General features: G+C 37.3%; 1 protein-coding gene across 2 annotated transcripts in view; it reads left to right on the top strand.

Moving 5' to 3' along the window:
- PKHD1L1 (PKHD1 like 1) overlaps positions 1 to 7868 on the top strand; it is a 155045-nt gene extending 147177 nt beyond the window's left edge. The window contains exons 75-78 of one of the 2 annotated variants that reach the window (XM_012786304.3): positions 49 to 195; positions 545 to 698; positions 4310 to 4573; positions 7657 to 7868. In XM_012786304.3, coding sequence (XP_012641758.2) covers positions 49 to 195; positions 545 to 698; positions 4310 to 4573; positions 7657 to 7667 — 576 coding nt within the window. In that variant the 3' untranslated portion in view covers positions 7668 to 7868. The remainder of the gene's footprint in view (positions 1 to 48; positions 196 to 544; positions 699 to 4309; positions 4574 to 7656) is intronic. The other variant, XM_076005072.1, reaches the window with a different exon arrangement.
- The last annotated feature ends 10463 nt before the right edge of the window (positions 7869 to 18331 follow it).

Raw genomic sequence — 18331 nt, 5'->3', positions numbered from 1 at the left:
TGTAGTTTATCATACAGAAACCACTTCATTACTCATGCCCATTCACAGGTGACTGCCCAGCCAGTTGAAAGGTCTGCATTTCCTGTTCATCACGTGGCCTTTGTGTCCTCACTCTTAGTGATCACTCAGCCAGTGGCTGCACAGCCAGGACAGCCTTTTTCTCAGCAGCCTTCAGTAAAGGCGGTAGATTCCGAAGTAAGTCATAACTCAAATCTTTACTTAAGTGAAGGACTAAAACTATAAATTCTGGAGGGTGAGCCAACTTTATTAATCCTGGTATGCAGGCAACCTGAGGATTGTGCTGCCCCTTAGAAGTTGGACCTATGGATACCATCTTTGACTGTTTTAAAAACAGTTCTTTCAAATGAACTTCTTATTTTGCTCATATTTATAAACTCTTTGTGTAGAATAAGGAGCTTTTGCAGATTTTGAATTGGTAATGAAGCATTTTTAAAAATAAAGTTTTACATATCCTAAAAAAAAAAAGACACATGAAAACAGGACAATTCAATCATTATAATTCTCTACTTTTTTTTTTTTTTAGGGTAATTGTGTTTCAGTTGGTGTTACTATGTTGACTTTGAAGGCCATACTAAAGGACTCCAATAATAACCAAGTCAGTGGTCTTACTGGAAATACAACAATTCCATTTAGCAGCTGTTGGGCCAACTATACAGACCTTACTCCTCTTAGAACAGGTAAGTGTACTATTTTAGATCCTTATATATATATATACCCATAAATAGGGACAATTATAATTTTCTTTTAATGAACAAAAGCATTCTATACTGCTCTGGTCAGTAAATTATAGATATCAGAATCTTATACTTTGCCTTGTTCCAGAAAATATTTAGTCTAGCCTAGCAAAACATATTTAATGTGCAAAACAAAGTAGAAATTAAAATAAGCAAGTAAAGCAATCAAAATTATATCATGATTTATGTTTTATTTTGTATGTTGTATTTTTCTAAGTTTTCTCACTAAATGTGTTACATTTATAGTAAGAAAGATTATTAGTAATATATGGATTTTCAAATTCAAGAAGTGAAAAGGATAAAGTAGGCTCATATAACTTTAATGCCCCGTGCAGGAGTTCAGAGTTGGGCTAGAAAGTTTGCTGTAGTCTTTCTGAAAGTCAACACAAAGGAGGAACCATGAACATTATCATGATATACAGTACCCATCAGGTAAACCAGTTGCTGTGGAGAATTATAACATGTTTTGAGAACAGAGCAAGTGTCTGCTATGAGTCCTCAGGAAGTGTGCACAATGAATTTGTACCAAGCAACATCTTCAGTGTCAAACCAGTAAACGTGGCTATGACTGCCACAGTGATGCTCCTCATATTATTTCCAGATGGGTTGATGGCAAAACTCCAATTGGTAAAAACCATTCTACTAGAACCCAAGTCGTATTAATATATCCCCAAACGGGATAGCTCTTGGTGATAGATTGTAGAGTATCTAAGAGAATGAAATGGATAAACTGCTTATACTTGAGACAGACCTTCACTGATTTATTAACCCCAACCCAGGGCCCACTTAAGACCTGTAGAGAACTTAACTTCTGAAAAGGTTATGTAGTGACACTCCCCATTTCTTACTACTGCCCTCTCTTCACACACACACACACACACACACACACACACACATCAGAATAAAAGTAACTATAAAGGATAAAATAAGTAAAAGAACTTCTGAAAATGGTCTGATTTTTTAAAATGACTAAATATCCAAAGCTAAAATCATTCTGAAGGATTTTTCCCTTATTTTTCATTTCTTCATGCTTTGATAATTCCCTCCTTCAGACGTGTTCAGTCTGCCTAGTAGGCAGCAAAATATCAACTTAATGTTTGATAATAATCAAATGACTATGAGTTCAATGCCGTGCTCTTAGACAAGTACCTAGTGTCCTATTGCTTGCTGGTCAAGGGCAGAGCCAAATTCTTTTAAAGGGCAGCCTAAAGGGAACCCTTTTATGGGAAATGAAGCACCTGACAAGAACCCTGCCTGAAGAGAAGGTTGCTCACCCCTTCATGAGGGTGGACCCAAAAAGTGCTCAGTGGCAAAGACCCAGCCTTTTGACCAAAGTCTTCAAACTAGCAATGTCCCAAAGTAACCAGAATTATGGGAGTGCTAAAGCAATAAAATAAGTTTTGGCATTCTACTGTGGTAACAAAGTAATTATTAAAGTACTTTCTTATCATACAGTAAGGTTTTATTCAGAAGTCAAAGCTTCCTTCGGGGTGTCCATTTGACCTGCTATGGCGAAGAGCCACTGCTTCTCATTTGTGTGTTTCTTTCCTTTCTTCCCTTCTTCCCTCCTTCCCTCCCTCCTCTGTTTACCCCTTCCCTTCCTCTTTCTTCCTCTCTCTTTCCTTTCTTTCTTTCATAAAGTGTGGAGTCTCAGTTCCCTGGTTATATGTAATATGAAAAGCCTAGTTTAGTTAGCTTTTCATTATTTTGAGGCCAATTAGCCAGTTGGTAGATTAAACACAGTAAAATCATATTAATAGTAACAACAAAGCATATGTGAGAAAATTAACACGCCTTTCTCTTGACCCTTTCTAGCAGGTGGCCCTCCACCCCCAACCATCACTGCACTGAAGGAAATCCCCTTGCTAATCAAACTGCAGCTGACAGCACAGCACCCTTTTCTGCACAGACCCCCATAAAGAGCAACGCAGGGCCACCTGGGTAGAGGCGATATGGGTTGTGGTTACTAAACAGAAATAGGGATGTGAGAATTGGGTGAGAAAAGGGTGGGAGGAAAAGGAAGTAAAGAGCTGAGACTGCATCTTTGACCAACCCAGATAAAGATAGTATTAACTAATGGATGATTGGGACATATTTGTGTAGTGACCTATCTAATGTTTAGTGTTTGTTTCAGTTTCTATTGCTATGTAAAACACCAGCCAAAAATCTAATGGTTTAAAACAACAATGATTTCATTTGCTCACAATTATGTGAGTCAGAAATTTGAGCGTGAATGGCTCATCTCTATTAAGTGATGTTTGGCGATTTCTAATAGCTGGGGCTCCATAGGATGGTTCGATTAGGGTCATATCTCTAAGGTCTTTGATTCAGATGTTAACTGGGTTCTTCAGTTCTTTATGTGTCCTTTCTGTAAGGCTAACTTGGGCTCACAATACTACAGGAGGGGGAAAAACAAAACAAAAAGGCCACCCTAAATCCTTTGCTCCTCAAAAGCAGTAAGAAAAAATACATCTGTCACAAAAATGTAGGTTTTTTTCAAATTGAAAAAATGAACAATTTAAATACACCATTGTCATGAATTATCAGTAGCAGAAAATTCTGTAGAACAGTGCCCATTCATCCTGAAAGTTATATTATAGAATGCATTGCTGTTGTTTGTGAAAGCATAAATGTGGTCAAGATCTAATTATATTTAATATCATCCTAAAAAGAAAAGAAGAATGAAAACAAAAAAGACTTTTAGGAAACAAATAATAGATGAAACAGAGAAGTAAAAACTTACAGGGCTGTATAAGTATTCCCTATTCTGTTTAGTAACTACTATTAATGATAGCAGTAATTCCAGATGAAAATATGTCAAGGAAAAATATATTAGTTATCTCATATTCAAAACTGTGGAAAGATTTAACATGTAGATTAAAACATATTTGCATGAGCTCTTTATCTTTTACACTATAAACACGTGTAATGATGTTTCTCCAAGATGTTTCTCTTACCTCTTACTTGAGGTAAGAAGAAATAAAGGGTCATAATCTTGCAATACAAAAATAGCATCTGACTTAAAGCAAATGTGGAAGATGGTTAAAAACTGTTGAATCTGAGTGAAGGGCATGTGTGTGGTTATTGTACTATTCTTTCAACTCTTCTCTAGTTTGAAATTTTTCAAAATAAAAAGTTCAATATCCATCCCATCTCTCCCAACTGAGACAGAGGATTCTCCACTCCTAGGTCAAGTAGGTAGGGATGAAACAGAGATTCAATACTTTTACTTCCCTTTCTTATCATCCCTCATTTCAATCAGCCTGTCTCCAGTCCTGGGCACTAGGACAAGGAAGGAACCCTAAGAATCTGGTACTATTGCTGCAGAAAGAAAATCTACCCAGGTTGCTCTTGCCCATAACTAATAGGCAGATTGAACTCTTCTAACTCTGAGACCCTCTCTACACTTGTCCATATTTAAACTAATTCATTTGACTTGATTTTCAAAAATACTTTATTAGGAATTATACAGTATTTTTCACCAATGAAAACCAAATTGGAACTATATGAAAACAAGCAAAACATAAAAGAAAATCAAATGCTTTATTTTCTAGGAAAAAACTATAAGATTGAATTTATACTGGATAATGTTGTTCGGGTAGAATCCAGAACTTTCAACCTGCCAGCACAGTCTGTCTCTAGCAGCAGCAGCAGTGGCAGTAGCAGCAGCAGTGGCGGTGGCAGCAGCAGCAATAGCAAAGCAACAACTGTGGGTACATCTGCCCAGATAATGACTACAGTAATTAGCTGTCTGATTGGAAAAATGTTGCTCTTGGAAATATTTATGGCGGCAGTTTTTGTTTTGAATGTAACTATAGGTAAGTACAATTCATTTTGTATATACTATGTCTCCACATAATGAGGTACCAGTAAATGTTACTTATGCATGGCACCTCTGCAGACACAAAGAGAAAGTAACAGCCTCAATGGCAGAGATAAGACAACCCTACAGGAAATACTCACATCACATGTTGGTATATAAGAATGTGGGGAACAAAAAGTGCAGGTAATGTCAGAACTCTTTTGAGTTGCAAGAAGCAGACACTCAACTTGAACTGCTTTAGGCAGTAAAATCATCACTTAACTGAGGAGTCCAGAAGTCATCTGGTTTCTGCCACAGCTAGACCCAAGGACTCAAATCATGCCATCCAGAACCTGTGTCTGCTCATCTCTTGGTTCCATTCTCCTTGATGGTAGTTTCACTCCCAGGCCAACTACTTATCTTCCTAATCCTCCTGGCAAAGGTACCCACCAACATCTTTATAATTTACATTCTACCAGCCCAGCAGCCAATGCAGAAAGAGTAAACTTCTTTCCCAATAGTTCCAGCGAAAATCCCAAAGCTATGTCATTGACCTGGCTTGGTCACATGCCTATTTCTAAACCAATCACTGTGGCCACAGTGGTCTAATTAGCTTGCCCTAGGTCATATGAGGTAAGGTGCTGAGAATGGTAGAGATGTGGTTTTAGTGAGGAAAATTAGAGTGCCAGTACCAGAAGTGGCAGGCGGATAGACATAGTGAATATCAGGGAGATTAACAGAAGGGAGAGGTCCCTATGGGCTAGAATGATTAGAGACCATTGTAAATGTCACTCCATCAGCAACATGTAAAAGTTGGGACTATATAAAATGTGTCAGATTTGGAGAGGGAGGGAAAAGGCACTCAAGAACAGAGATATGATAGGAGCAAAGAAAAAAGTGAAAGTATAAAAAGGCATCTACAGCTATATTTGTACATGTTCAGCATGGAATTTCTCATCTTTTCCCACCACACATACTTCTTTTCCTGCTACCCCATCTCGGTTAATGCCAATGCCATCTTTTCTGATCCTTCAGGTTGACACTTCTCAGATTTCCCCCTTTCTTCAAACTCCAAAAACTTCAAACTCCACACCTCACTCCTTGAGGTGTGCCATCTCTATCCAACCATAATGTCTCTTATCTATCCTTTATTTAAAGTCTCGCTGCTCTACTTGCAACTTTTTTTCTTCTCACTTGACCTATTATAATAGACTCCTGAATTTCTTCCCTCCAGACTCCCTCACTTCCAGCCTATCCTCCCTAGCGCTGTCAGATTTAGCTTCCTAAAGCACAAGATCATGTAATGGTAATCTCAAATACTCAAAGATTCCTCGCTACCTGCAAAATATAATCAATGCCAAAGACCCTGAAACTAGTTTTAAAGACTGCCTCCTTGTTCCAAATCATTCCTAGAAAAGATTCTAACAGGTTTCTCTTCTTCCTTCCCACTCTACAATACATTTAACTCTCTTCTCCCTTGATCTCCAATTGCACTTTGTTTATAGCATTATTATAGCCCTTTCTGTAGTGCACTTGTACTAAACTTATATTCAAATCTATCTTCCTCACTAAATTATGAGCACTTAAAAGACCACATGCCTAATCCAGGTGCAGTGGTGCACACCTGCAGTCCCAGCTACTCAGAAGGCTGAGCCAGAAGGATTGCTTAAACCCAGGAGTTCAAGTTCAGCCTGAGCAACATAGTGAGACTTCATTTCTAAATATACATATATAAATTTTTTAAAAAGAAGACCAGCTGCCTTACATATTATAGGTACAGAAATTGTGGTTTAATTGATTTTAAATCTTAAAAGGTAAGTCCTTACCTCTGACTTAGGGAGAAATGTTGAGTAGGGGTATTGTAGGCAAATTTTAAAGAGCTTTGATTAGAACATGTTAATAAGTTTGCAATTGATTTAAAGGGGGAGAGTTTCTGACAGATTAATGAAATGAAATCATCATATAAGAAATACTATATTAATAAGGTTGAGGAAGAATTTGAAATGGAGTAATAATTTAGAAGGATACTAAAGCATTTTCAGCAGTAAAAGCCAAAACTAGATTTTAAATTTAAATGTAAAGAAGTTCAGGATGAGAGGGCATAATAAGACTAGTTCTGGAAGAACAAAACTAACTGAGGGCAGAAACCAACTGCTGGGGCTTCAGGAACAGTTATAAACCATGAAGAAGTAAATCCTTTCTTCCTTCCCAATGGCGGAAACTAATTAAGAGTCCAGCAGTCAAGGGAGAAGCATAGTTTGCAGAGAACTGTCCTGGCTTCTCATAGCTGAATAGATACAGGTGGGTTTGGAGCTGATAAACAATGACCAACACACAAGTTATTTTTATGGTAGTTTTTTTTTTTTGTCTCCAGAATTCTCATAAACATCATTTATTTCATAATAGGGTGACAAATATTGCTTAAATGTATTGTTTTCCTTCTCAGAAGCATTAAAATATAAGGTCTAGTTGGCTAAGTACTCCTTAATTTATATTTGTGCATTTTGTGTTTCCTCATTAATGCGTTTTTTCTAATTGTCTTCAGTGACTTTTATTCTGTTTGTTCCTGACAACTTTGGTACTTTACTAAATTAAGAAAATTCTATTTTCAAATCATTAATAAATGATATAGTTCCTGAGTCTTTTTCAGGACTTTTGCCAAATAAAAAAGTTAATCAGTGGCTTCTTCTTTGCTACTAAATAAACTACCATTTTTCAATTAAGACATAAGATGATTCAAACACCATTAATAAATTGCAATGTTGGTTTCTTTTATAACTTTGTATTCTGAACTAACAATATTTTACTTTTAAGAGAATCATCAAGTTCCACCAAATAAAATAGCAAAACTTAAAAGTGAAAAAATGCAAAAAGTGGGTAAGCACCACAATCTACACATTTACACCAAAAAAATTTTTACTGATTCTAACACTAAATGGGTAAACTTTGAAATGCTAATTTTTAAATATTAATGTTACTCTTGTCCTGTTAACCATACCATGAAATATGAGAGAAGTCAAAATTAATGAAATATATTTTAAATCATAATATATGTTGTTACTACTTTAAAATTTTTTGTGTGTTGTTTTCATTTTTCAGGATGCAACTGAAGTGCTATTCTGAAGAATGAGCTGAAAGCAAAAATACAAGAATAGCTTATTTATGAGCTATTTTGTTATACAACATGGAAGAATCTACAGCATTTTCAAGAAAATATGCTAAAAATATTTTTGTAACATATAAAATGTGCTAATTAGCTTTAAACACAAAAATTAGATCTCTTCAAAATATAAATTTCATTTTATTCCTTATGTTTGTATGTTCTTATTTCATTCCAAAAAACTTCTAGAAATCTTTCATGTGGAAGCAGATATGACACCTTTAAATTATTGTACCAACAATCATAGACTCCTTTAAAGAACTGAAAGAACTTGTCAGGTTCTGAGTTAAGCCTTTTAGATCAGATTGGAAGCATTTTGAGTTTGTTTGTTTGTTTGTTTGTTTTTAGTATACTTGGGGGGTTTGCTTTTCTTTATCCATTCATGAGGCCCTGATTTGCAACAATCAAGTCATTCTAATTTCTAAGAATTTTGGCAAGACAAGATTGTTTTAGACCTTTGTCACACTGAATTGCTATCTTTCAGATCTACAAGAATTCTAGACTGTTTTAGATTTCTGGGCCTGCCAAACTCTGGTCAAAATTCTAGGAAGACTTTTTTTGGTGTCCTCGGAATGGGTTTTTGAAAGAAGTCCTGTTGGGCCGCAGAAATGTACAGCCCGTGTGGGGGAGAGACGACCGCTCAAAAAAAAACTCAGAGTCCAGAGACTTGATGCAATAGCATGAGGTGGATTCATTTACCAGCGCGCGCAGGGGCAAGCGAGCTAAGGAAGCTGCCGCACCAGCCCTTTTTTCCTTAGGATTTTTATAGACAGAAACCACACGCAGGTGGCTAGGGGTCACAGGGTGGGGGGAAAGTTTCATGGGCTTTGACCTTGCACAAACATGTACCACATTAGCTAATGTCGGGAACTCCTAATCTTGGTCAGTAATTTCCAAGGACTAACGGCTAGGGAGTTACAGAGTGGCGCCAGCGAGGGGAGGGAGTAGGGTTGAGCGAGCGGAGTTTACAGAAGCAGAATGGCAGGTTAGATTTTTCTCCACAGTCCAAGCTCCTTCTCTTCTTACCCCTCCTTCCCATGCAAAACTGCCACTACAAGAATGTGACCTCCTCCAACCCTAGGCAATGACAAAACAAAACAACTTTATTTGCAAGAGGATAAAGTACAGAAGCAAAACAACCACAGATTAATATAGTTAAATTAACCAAACACTCTAATACTATAAAATTGCAATCAGTTTTTACTCAGAATATTCTAAAGGAAATGCTTAATTTGGCAGTACCCCTAATAAAGGCATTGTATGTAGCCAGATCCAGAATGAGTAGAATTGCTCCTCACAAAAGTTACTTTCTAGCAAGTGACACTCAGCAAGTGTTTGGAACAGCTGAGAGAATTAAAGAAAGCCCCAAACTTTGTCTCCTGTATATCATCTCCTAGTATATTCACATCAGATCATTGTTAGTCTTGCTTAGAAGAAAAATTATAAACACTTACCAGGTAGTAAGTCCAAATATCTTTGTATGTATTTGGCATTTCATTTGGTTGAACAAACATATATTTGGCATCTATTAGGTACCAGGCATCCTGGTAGACTCTGTGGAATAAGATGCTATGCCTACTCTACAAGAGTTCACAGGGCAGTTGGGGACAGAGTGAAAACAGATCATTTCAATATAATATGAACTATGAGAGAGAGAGATGTGTGTGGAGCTAGAGGGTCACAGAAGAGGGGCACTCATCTGGGGCCTCCTGTGAGGATGGAGATGGATGGCGGACAGCTTCCAGAATGAGATGCCTGAGATGAGTGAGGACTAAAGCATAGGATTAAGGAGGGTGTCCCTGTGGGAGGTGTGGTGGTAAGAGTGAAGACTGGAACACCCCCAGACAGCAAGCTCCTTGAAGGCACGGGCTTTCCCTTACTTAGCACTTTTTTTCCTATCATCAACAAAATGCCTATCAATAGTGAATGCTTATTCACTGTTCATTGGATGAATGAAGCACAGAGTATAGGGAAATCACCAAGCAGGTGGATATTAAACAGAAACATCAAACATGACATGAGGAAAGGCAAGACACAAGGCTGGAGGGGAGGGCAGCAATCTTCTGTCTGAGCCTTTAAAGCTACAGTCCCCAGTCCCTGGGTGTACCAGTCCATGGCCTATTAGGAACTGGGCTGCACAGCAGGTGACCAGCAGGGACTGAGTATTTACAGCTGCTCCCCATCACTCACATCACCGCCTGAGCTCCGCTTCCTGTCAGATCAGTCACTGTCTGCCATCATCCCCAGATGGGACTGTCTAGTTGCAGGAAAACAAGCTCAGAGCTCCCACTGATTCTGCATTATGGTGAGTTGTACAATTATTTCATTATGCATTACAATGTAATAATAATAGAAATAAATTTGCACAATAAATGTAATGCACTTGAATCATCCCCAAACCATCCCTCCCACCCATGGTCCATGGAAAAATTGTTTTCCATGAAGTCAGTCTCTGGTGCCAAATAGGTTGGAAACTGCTGCTCTAAAGGGCTCTGATACAAGTTTTAACTAGGGATACAGTTTTAACAAGATATTAAAATAGAAGTTTTGGCTAAGACAAACTAGAAAGGGTGGTACCAAAGAAAGATATAAAATACTTCTCAAAGTAGGTAGCCTAAAAGAATAGAAGATTAAAGGAGGATTTTTGAAGAGCAATTCTTTGAAGATGGCTGTGTTGAGAGACCCCTTTTCAAAGGGAGAGGAGTGAGTTGCTAGCTCCTAACACCAAGTCAAGAGAAAAGGACTTTCATTAGGCCCATGGAAAGCTTCATAGATGTTCCCTGAGGTTTGGGGCACACAATGAACTGGTGTCTGAATCATAATAGCCACCAGAGAGCAGATGGCTGAAGCAGTCAGTGGCAGCCAAGTCTAGGGCTGCTGTTTAGAAAGCACCATTACAGCATCTCCTAGAGTTTGTTAGGCAAAGGATATACAGATATGTCCCATGAACCTGATGTGGGCCATGTGTGTGTGTGTGTGTGTGTGTGTGTGACAGAGAGAGAGAGAGAGAGAGAGAGAGAGAGAGAGAGAGAGAGAGAGAGAGAGAGAGAGAGAGAGAGAGAGAGGTTGCTAGCAATGGGGAGGCCTTAAGTCTTGTACAGGAAGGCAGCCTAGAAGGGCAGTACACTGCAGGAAAAGGAAACTAGAAGGGGACCACTGAATGCCTAGGGGCTATAGAAGAAGTACAAGCAAACACCTGAATAGAAATAGTCACAATTTTAAGGAAACTGAAATTAACAATGAGGTCTTTGAAGAACACATGTAAGCCCCTACATAAGGAACATTTGCTATGTCCAGAGAACACTGATACTAGATCATACACCACCAGATGACTGAGCAACTCTCAGTTCCAACCCTGGTGTGGTGAGAAAGCTCTGTTCCTAAGATGGGGAGGAGGAGAGAGACTCAATATGCCCTCATTTCACGCTAAGACTTAAAAATCAGGGTTTCTAATGCAAATCCAATTTACTTTCCATTCCATGACACTTCCTTTCTGTTAGAAAACTAAATTCCAAAAACTGCAATTTCAGCATCTATGGAACATGTTCCTACATTTGGGTTCTGGAAGAGATACAAAAATATTATTCACACCAGAACTCTGTGAAAGCCACAAAATTGCTCACCATCTGTAGTCTTTTCTACCTAAAGTTTTAATTTAGTCCACTGGAATTTTTTTGTCAAAATTTTTCTGTAGATTTTTAATAAAGAGGATTTCTAATACAAGTCATGTGGCAATAAAAGGCATTTCTAAAAATTTCCTTAGATACAGACTTTGTTGAAAAGTTCCTGATTTAACTGCTTTGGGTTTCTGGTTGTTTGCTTTTTAAGAACTTTCTAGAATTAGTACATAATTATTTATGGTAAATAAATTACAATTTAATTGCTACTCTTTAAAATGCCTGGTTTGTGAGGAACCCGTGGGCAATATGGCTTCACATATCCTTCATTTATATGCTAGTCATCTTTTTGCTTTTAAAATCCTGGCTTTTAAATAGTTTTTCTGAGGCCGGGCGCGGTGGCTCACGCCTGTAATCCTAGCACTTTGGGAGGCCGAGGCGGGCGGATTGCTCAAGGTCAGGAGTTCGAAACCAGCCTGAGCGAGACCCCGTCTCTACCAAAAATAGAAAGAAATTAATTGACCAACTAAAAATATATATACAAAAAATTAGCCGGGCATGGTGGTGCGTGCCTGTAGTCCCAGCTACTCGGGAGGCTGAGACAGTAGGTAGGATCGCTGAGCCCAGGAGATGGAGGTTGCTGTGAGCCAGGCTGACACCACGCACTCACTCTAGCCTGGGCAACAAAGTGAGACTCTGTCTCAATAAATAAATAAATAGTTTTTCTGAACATTTCTGTCTTAGAAATTAATGTTTAAAGTTTACAAATACTTTTTAATATAACAAGCGGTTATTTCACTGTTGACTTGTTTTATGAACAAGTCATGAAAATTCTGGGGTGTGTTAGTACTGTTCTATCCAGGATTTGAAAGATGAACAAAGTAAATATAATGTTCCCATTTTAATCAGTGTAAAGAATAGAGAATAATAAGATAATATGAGTATCTTCTTGTATTTCTCACAATGAGTAAAATGTTTATATCTTGTACTACTGTTTCTCCTCTTTCCTAAGCTCTATCATTGTGTCATTGCAAGTTCTGATCATTACAGTGCCTTCTAGGTGGTCCATCTGCTTCTCAATTTTATCCCCCAAAATGCTATCTAAAATACCCCTACTACTAATAATAACAATAATTAATGAAATAAACCTTACTACATGCTAGACACTATGCTGAATGTTCTACATGGACTCTTTCTTTACAATAACTCTAGGAAGATAACCTTATTATATCCCCTTTTCCAAATGAGGAAACTTGAAACATTAAAAGATTGGGTAAAATGCCCAAGTTCACAGAGCTACTAATGGTAAAGCTGGGGTTGAAACCCAGACTATGTAACTCCAGAGCCCAAGTTACAACATTTAATTGCCTCTCGCTTTTCCTCGAGCATGGGAAAGTGTTTCATTATGAAGAGAGTTTTTAGTCCAAATTCCTGTTCACATTCTAGGTTTATACTTTAACACCTCCATGTTTTCAGGCAAGTTCTCAGTTTCCCTTTTTCTTAGTTTCTTCGCTGATAACATGGAAAATATCTACCTGCAGTAGATATTTGAGGACCGGTAGTATCATATATATGGCAGGGAACACAGTGCCCAACAGGTGGTAGGCTTTCAGTAAATGATAGCCACTCCTGTCGTTTTTATTACCATAATGTTGCCTATATCATGTCAATCCCTGGCCCAATAAACCATTAGGCTTCTATTACACTGGAACAGTGCCTAGCATGCAATAAGCACTATGTGAGTGCTAATTGTTATATTAGAATCATTGGCTGGGCACAGAGCCACCCAGAACAAAGACTATTTCCCAGCTTCCCTTGCAGTGAGGAGTGACCAACTTTTATGCAGTGGGTGATGAAAACAGAAATAATCTTGTGGCATATTATAGAAACTTTCCTTAAAACATGGCTATTATGAATCCCTTTTGACCTTCTTTCATCCCTTCCTGTTTTTCCTGATGTATGAAGCAAGATGTTTCCTTAGATCAAGAAGACAAGGACTGATACCTGGGAGGCATGGGGGAGTTATGTAGAGAGCTCACCTGAAAGGAGTTCAGGGTCCTGACATTGTGATGCACTATACTAGCCCTTGATCTTTTAGGGTTTCATTGTTACTTGCTGGCAATCCTAATTCTAACTGATATATTTCCTGCTTTCATCAGATGTCTGAGATGGCACAATTTGAAAGGAACAAGAGAACAAGAAATTAATCCTTTCTGCTGAGAGAGGTGGGCAGAGACAATGCCAGAGCAAGAACAGAGCCTAAAAATCTATATACATCTTTGAAGTTATTACCTATACCCTCCGAAATGGAAATGCTTAAATCGTGATCTGAATCCATTATATGTTTGGCTTGGGGAACCTCCTGAAACAGTTGGAGGGTCACACCTTTCTTCTATGCTAATCAGTGGATATTTTTGGCTTCTTCGTGCTAGCAGCAGCCGGCAAGGAGTGTCCGATCTCCAGTGAAAGAAACATTAAGATTTATTCCCCCCGTTTCCCCTTCCCAGAGAGTAGCTACATGTACACAACATGTAGGACCAAACAGGAAGGGTTATAGTGAGGTACAAACCTCTTGTCACTTTATTGCAAGTCCTAATACAATACTGTGGTTATTATAATCCCATCATTCTAAAATTAGAAACCTCTGCATGGAAAAACCGGTCTTCTAAGAATGCTATTTCCCCATGAATACTGACTTATTAGAGAAATTCCTTTGGGTTAAAGGTTATGTGTTCTTTTGACTTCTTTAAAGTGCTGCTTAGCACACACTGCGCCCATGGTAAGTGTTAAATAAACTGTTTAACCAATGAATAGGCAGCATGATGAAACTTTTCCCCTACAAGATTTTTGAAATAAAGAAATCTTTTAAAAATATTACTGAAACTGCACTTTATCCTGACTTACAGCCTTAATGTTTCAAATAACAGTGTATAAAATTCACACCCAGTTATAGACCAAGTAATTGTGGTTGCTGTGGTAATGGGCTCTGTGCCTATGAGCAGAAAAAATAATTTCTTTTGGGCAAGATATTTATGAGTGTGCCTGGATACATGGCAAGGGTATTATCCTTTGGTTTTTCTTTAGAGTAAGTTATGTATTTAGGAAGATAATCCTATATATTTATATATGATATATAGATATATACGGGATAAATATAGATGATCATATATATATATATATTCTCTCTGGAAAAAAGGAAAATAAATATATTAAGTTTTTTCACACCAAAAATTTCTAGTATGATTATAACATGGATTTAATTCTCACTTATAAAGGATTTCATTTTGAATAAGAACTATAGCAAGAAATAAATATTCAGTGTGAGGAGCTAATTTTTACCATATGAAATATACAGTATATATAGACAAACTCCTTCGACAATAATTGCTGGTAGGTCTGATATTTTAAAGAGCCAGAGGTGGTCAGAGAGAGATCCAGAAACCACAGTTCAAAATTAAGTGTTTAAAAAGCAGCAATCCAGATACATACTGTACCAAGTGAATTTGCATTGATGGACAATAGCAAATCTCACTGTATTTTGAACAGGACAGTTACTATGAAGAAGGCTATACTTAAAAAACATTTGCATTAATTACATAGTAAAGAACTGAGCTGACCTAGAGGAATGAAAAAATGAAATACAAAAGACTATTTGGGTTAGGAGATAATTTTGGTAATCTAGGTGTGCTTAAATGATGCACACTGAGAAGAAAGAATGGGCAAAACTTGGCAACAGATACTGTTATGAGAAAAATATCCCATGAGCAGTGAGAAAATGCCTAGAGAGAGGGGGAAGTGTTGCAGGTGCTTTAGTTCTGATAGCTGCTCTTTCACCCTATTTCCTTACAGCAAAGGAGCAAAGGAGGTGAGTGGATGGTGGCAAGTTGATTTCAGGCTGGCTATATCATCAAGCTTCCCTTTTCCTATTTTTAAGTGTGTTACTAGTAAACATTTCTATTTCTGTTTGTTAATGACAGAAAATTCACCTTTATTTTCCTTGGAAGCTCTACTCCCAGATGTGATTTAAAGAGGATTCTACTGGACTTGAAGATGATAAGATAAACCTGTATGCCTAAAAGCATTCACTGATTCTATTTCTGTGTTTCCAACACATTTCCACATACATTATGATATTTAATCTGCAAAACAAATCTATAAGGCAGGAATTATTAAGCTAATTTTGCAGGAGAAATCTGAGACTCAACCTTGTTCGAGGTCAAAGCCAAAATGTCCATCATACTGTAGTTCATTGAAAGAGTCTTCCATTGTTGTTAGTTCAGGATTGTTTTATTTTTATTTTTTCAACTTACATACAAGATAGATTATTCTACAAACTATTGTTTTATGTTGGGTTTATGAATTTCAACACATTTACCCTTAGAAATAATAAAAGGCCTTAGATTGCTAGATCTTGCTCAGATCAATTCTACTTAATTCATAATATGGTTGAACTGTTATAACTCTAGTAATAATGTGGACACTAGCCAAGAAATTTTATGTTGCTGAACCTAACTACTGGACATAAAATGAGAATTCACCTTATCTTTTCATTTCACTCAAGTTCTAGTAAAAGACGTGCATTATTTTTTTCCATTTCCTGTCCAGTCTCCCTTCTGAAGGAACTTGGTTAACTCTAAATTGTTCTTAAATCTTAGGTCTTCCTGTATTTAGCAATAAAAGTTTCTGTGAATTGTGGTAATCATTATTATGGAAAAATTTATTTAAATGTTTCAGGAAAAGTTAATTTTCATTTACTAGAAAAGAAATAAAAAAAAAAAAAACCTGCTTCAGACTGTTTGGTTTCTTTATTAAGCAATTGACCCTATTATATGGTGATTTCAAAGATTAAAAAGTAAGTTATAATTTTCCAGAATATTAAGGTTTATTATTTTGAAAGCAAGTAAAATTCTCTAGTAGAAAGATTAATAAAACATTAAAATTATCATCAGAAATCCCTGTGCTTTCAAATGTATCTTTTCAAAGTTGTCATTCTATGAGCTACAGAGCTTTTTCTTGATCAAGAAATGAATGTGACTTTATGATCTGTATTCAACTGTGAACAGCTGCTCATTAATAAAAAGCCATTAAAGTCCAAGTCAGAACAGCAGGTCTAAAATTGTGTTTGAAGGGAAAAAAAAATCCTTTGGTGAAAAGCCAGGGAACTGGGTTGAGGGAGATCTGGATATACAGGGCTGTGTTTGCAGTTTGCTACCACCTTCTGGGCCAGGCCAGTTGACAAAACAGGACTCAGGCCCAGCTGGAGAACTCAGAACAACAAAGCCCATATAGCCTTTAAAAAAGGAGAGTAAGTGGTGGGTTGGAAGCTGATAGTGTCAATAAATCAAGCTGGTGATTAGGCAGAGGCTGATCCAAAGCTTTAAGGTGGGCAAAATGGTTTGGACACAGAGCAGGCATAATTAATTATATTCCATGGAGTAAAGGGAAATCAGAAGAAATTTTTCATATATCTGGTTGTATACTTTATGTTTCTTCCTTTGACATTTGGTGGTCAACCACTCTCACCCCACAAAAGGTTTAGGAGAGGACAGTACTTAAAATTGCACATACCCAAAAGGTGGTCCCCAAGCAAAGTCCCAAATTAATAACACCTATGATCACCAGTTATGGGGTTACTATTCAATAAGTAAAGATGATTTAAAAATATTCTTTTGTAGATATTTCTAAAGTAAATTTTAAATTTGCAATCTTTAACAAGCTTTGTTGTTTTCTGTTTGTTTTGCCATTGTACTGGGAAACAAGTATTCAGTAACTAGTTGTTTGTAGAAAGGTATGTACCTTTTGTTTCATTTCATTTGGAAAAGGCAAATTTAATAAAGAAAACTGAAGAATCATGAAAAAGAAGAAAATATCATGGGGTATAAATCATTTGAAGCAAACATATAAATCTTTAAGGAAAAAAATTTGAAAACATGTTTATGTCAGGATGTAGGCTATTTGGACTGATTTTGGAAAGCCAAAAAAAAAAAAATAGGAAATTTTAGATTGTTAGAATTTAGGCATTAGAGGAGATGAAAGTTAGAGCAGGTGTTTCAGGGACTACAGGGGGTTTCATGAACTTTGGGAAATGTAGTTACTGGGAATGATGACCCCTAGTAGAAGTAGCTACAGTAACAGCTATTATTTATCTGTGAGTGTTTGCTATGTGCCAGGCTCTGCCCTAAGAGCTTTGCAAGCATTACCATTCTATGAAGTAGACACTTTTATAGCCATTTTCCTGATGAAGAAATAGAGGTTAAAAGATTAAATAGTTTATCCAAGGTTACACAGAACCATTCTACAGCAAAAGTGACAAACACATTCTTCCACTTTGGGACATGGACATATTAAATTATTAATACAAATGCGGTGCAGATTGGAGTGGGGAGGGTGGTGGTAGATAAAGTTAAGCGGGTAGGCAGGTGTTGGGTTAGGGTGAGAAAACAAAGACAGCTACAGTAAAAAAGAGAGAGAGAGATAAGAAAAAAGGACCTGTATAAGGAACAATTTGCATAAACTGTTTTCAACCTTTGACCATATTCACTTCTATTCTCCCTTGCCAGTCACTTTTCAACAGTGCAGAATAGTTTTCTGAGGGTCTCTATCCTACAATAGCAAAGGACTCTAGCCGTTTAATAGCATAAAAAATAAAGGTCTGGCTTCAAAGAGAGAAGCACTGAAAGAACATCTCAGGTTGAAAGAATGGCTAACCCAGGCTACATGCGAGGGACAAACACAGGGATGCAGCGAGTGCCATTTTTAAACTCCCAGTTTAAAAGAAATTTATTCAAAAAGTACTTAGAGCAGCTTAAGTCCTGAATTAAACTCAACATTTTCACATCCCTCCGGTGGCGGAATGATTGGGATCTGTCTAGCCATATCCAAATCATCCTGAGACAGAAGGGGATCCCTCAGTTTTTGCAATCTAAACAGTTTCTCCTTGGCCTCATCTGGCAGATGGGTTCTGTGGGTGAAAGAGAAAGGGGATAGGCTGGAGAGG

The sequence above is a fragment of the Microcebus murinus genome, chromosome 7 (genome assembly GCF_040939455.1).
Source record: "Microcebus murinus isolate Inina chromosome 7, M.murinus_Inina_mat1.0, whole genome shotgun sequence".
In the NCBI taxonomy this organism is placed as follows: domain Eukaryota; kingdom Metazoa; phylum Chordata; class Mammalia; order Primates; family Cheirogaleidae; genus Microcebus; species Microcebus murinus.
This window is presented reverse-complemented; position numbering and strand designations above follow the sequence as displayed.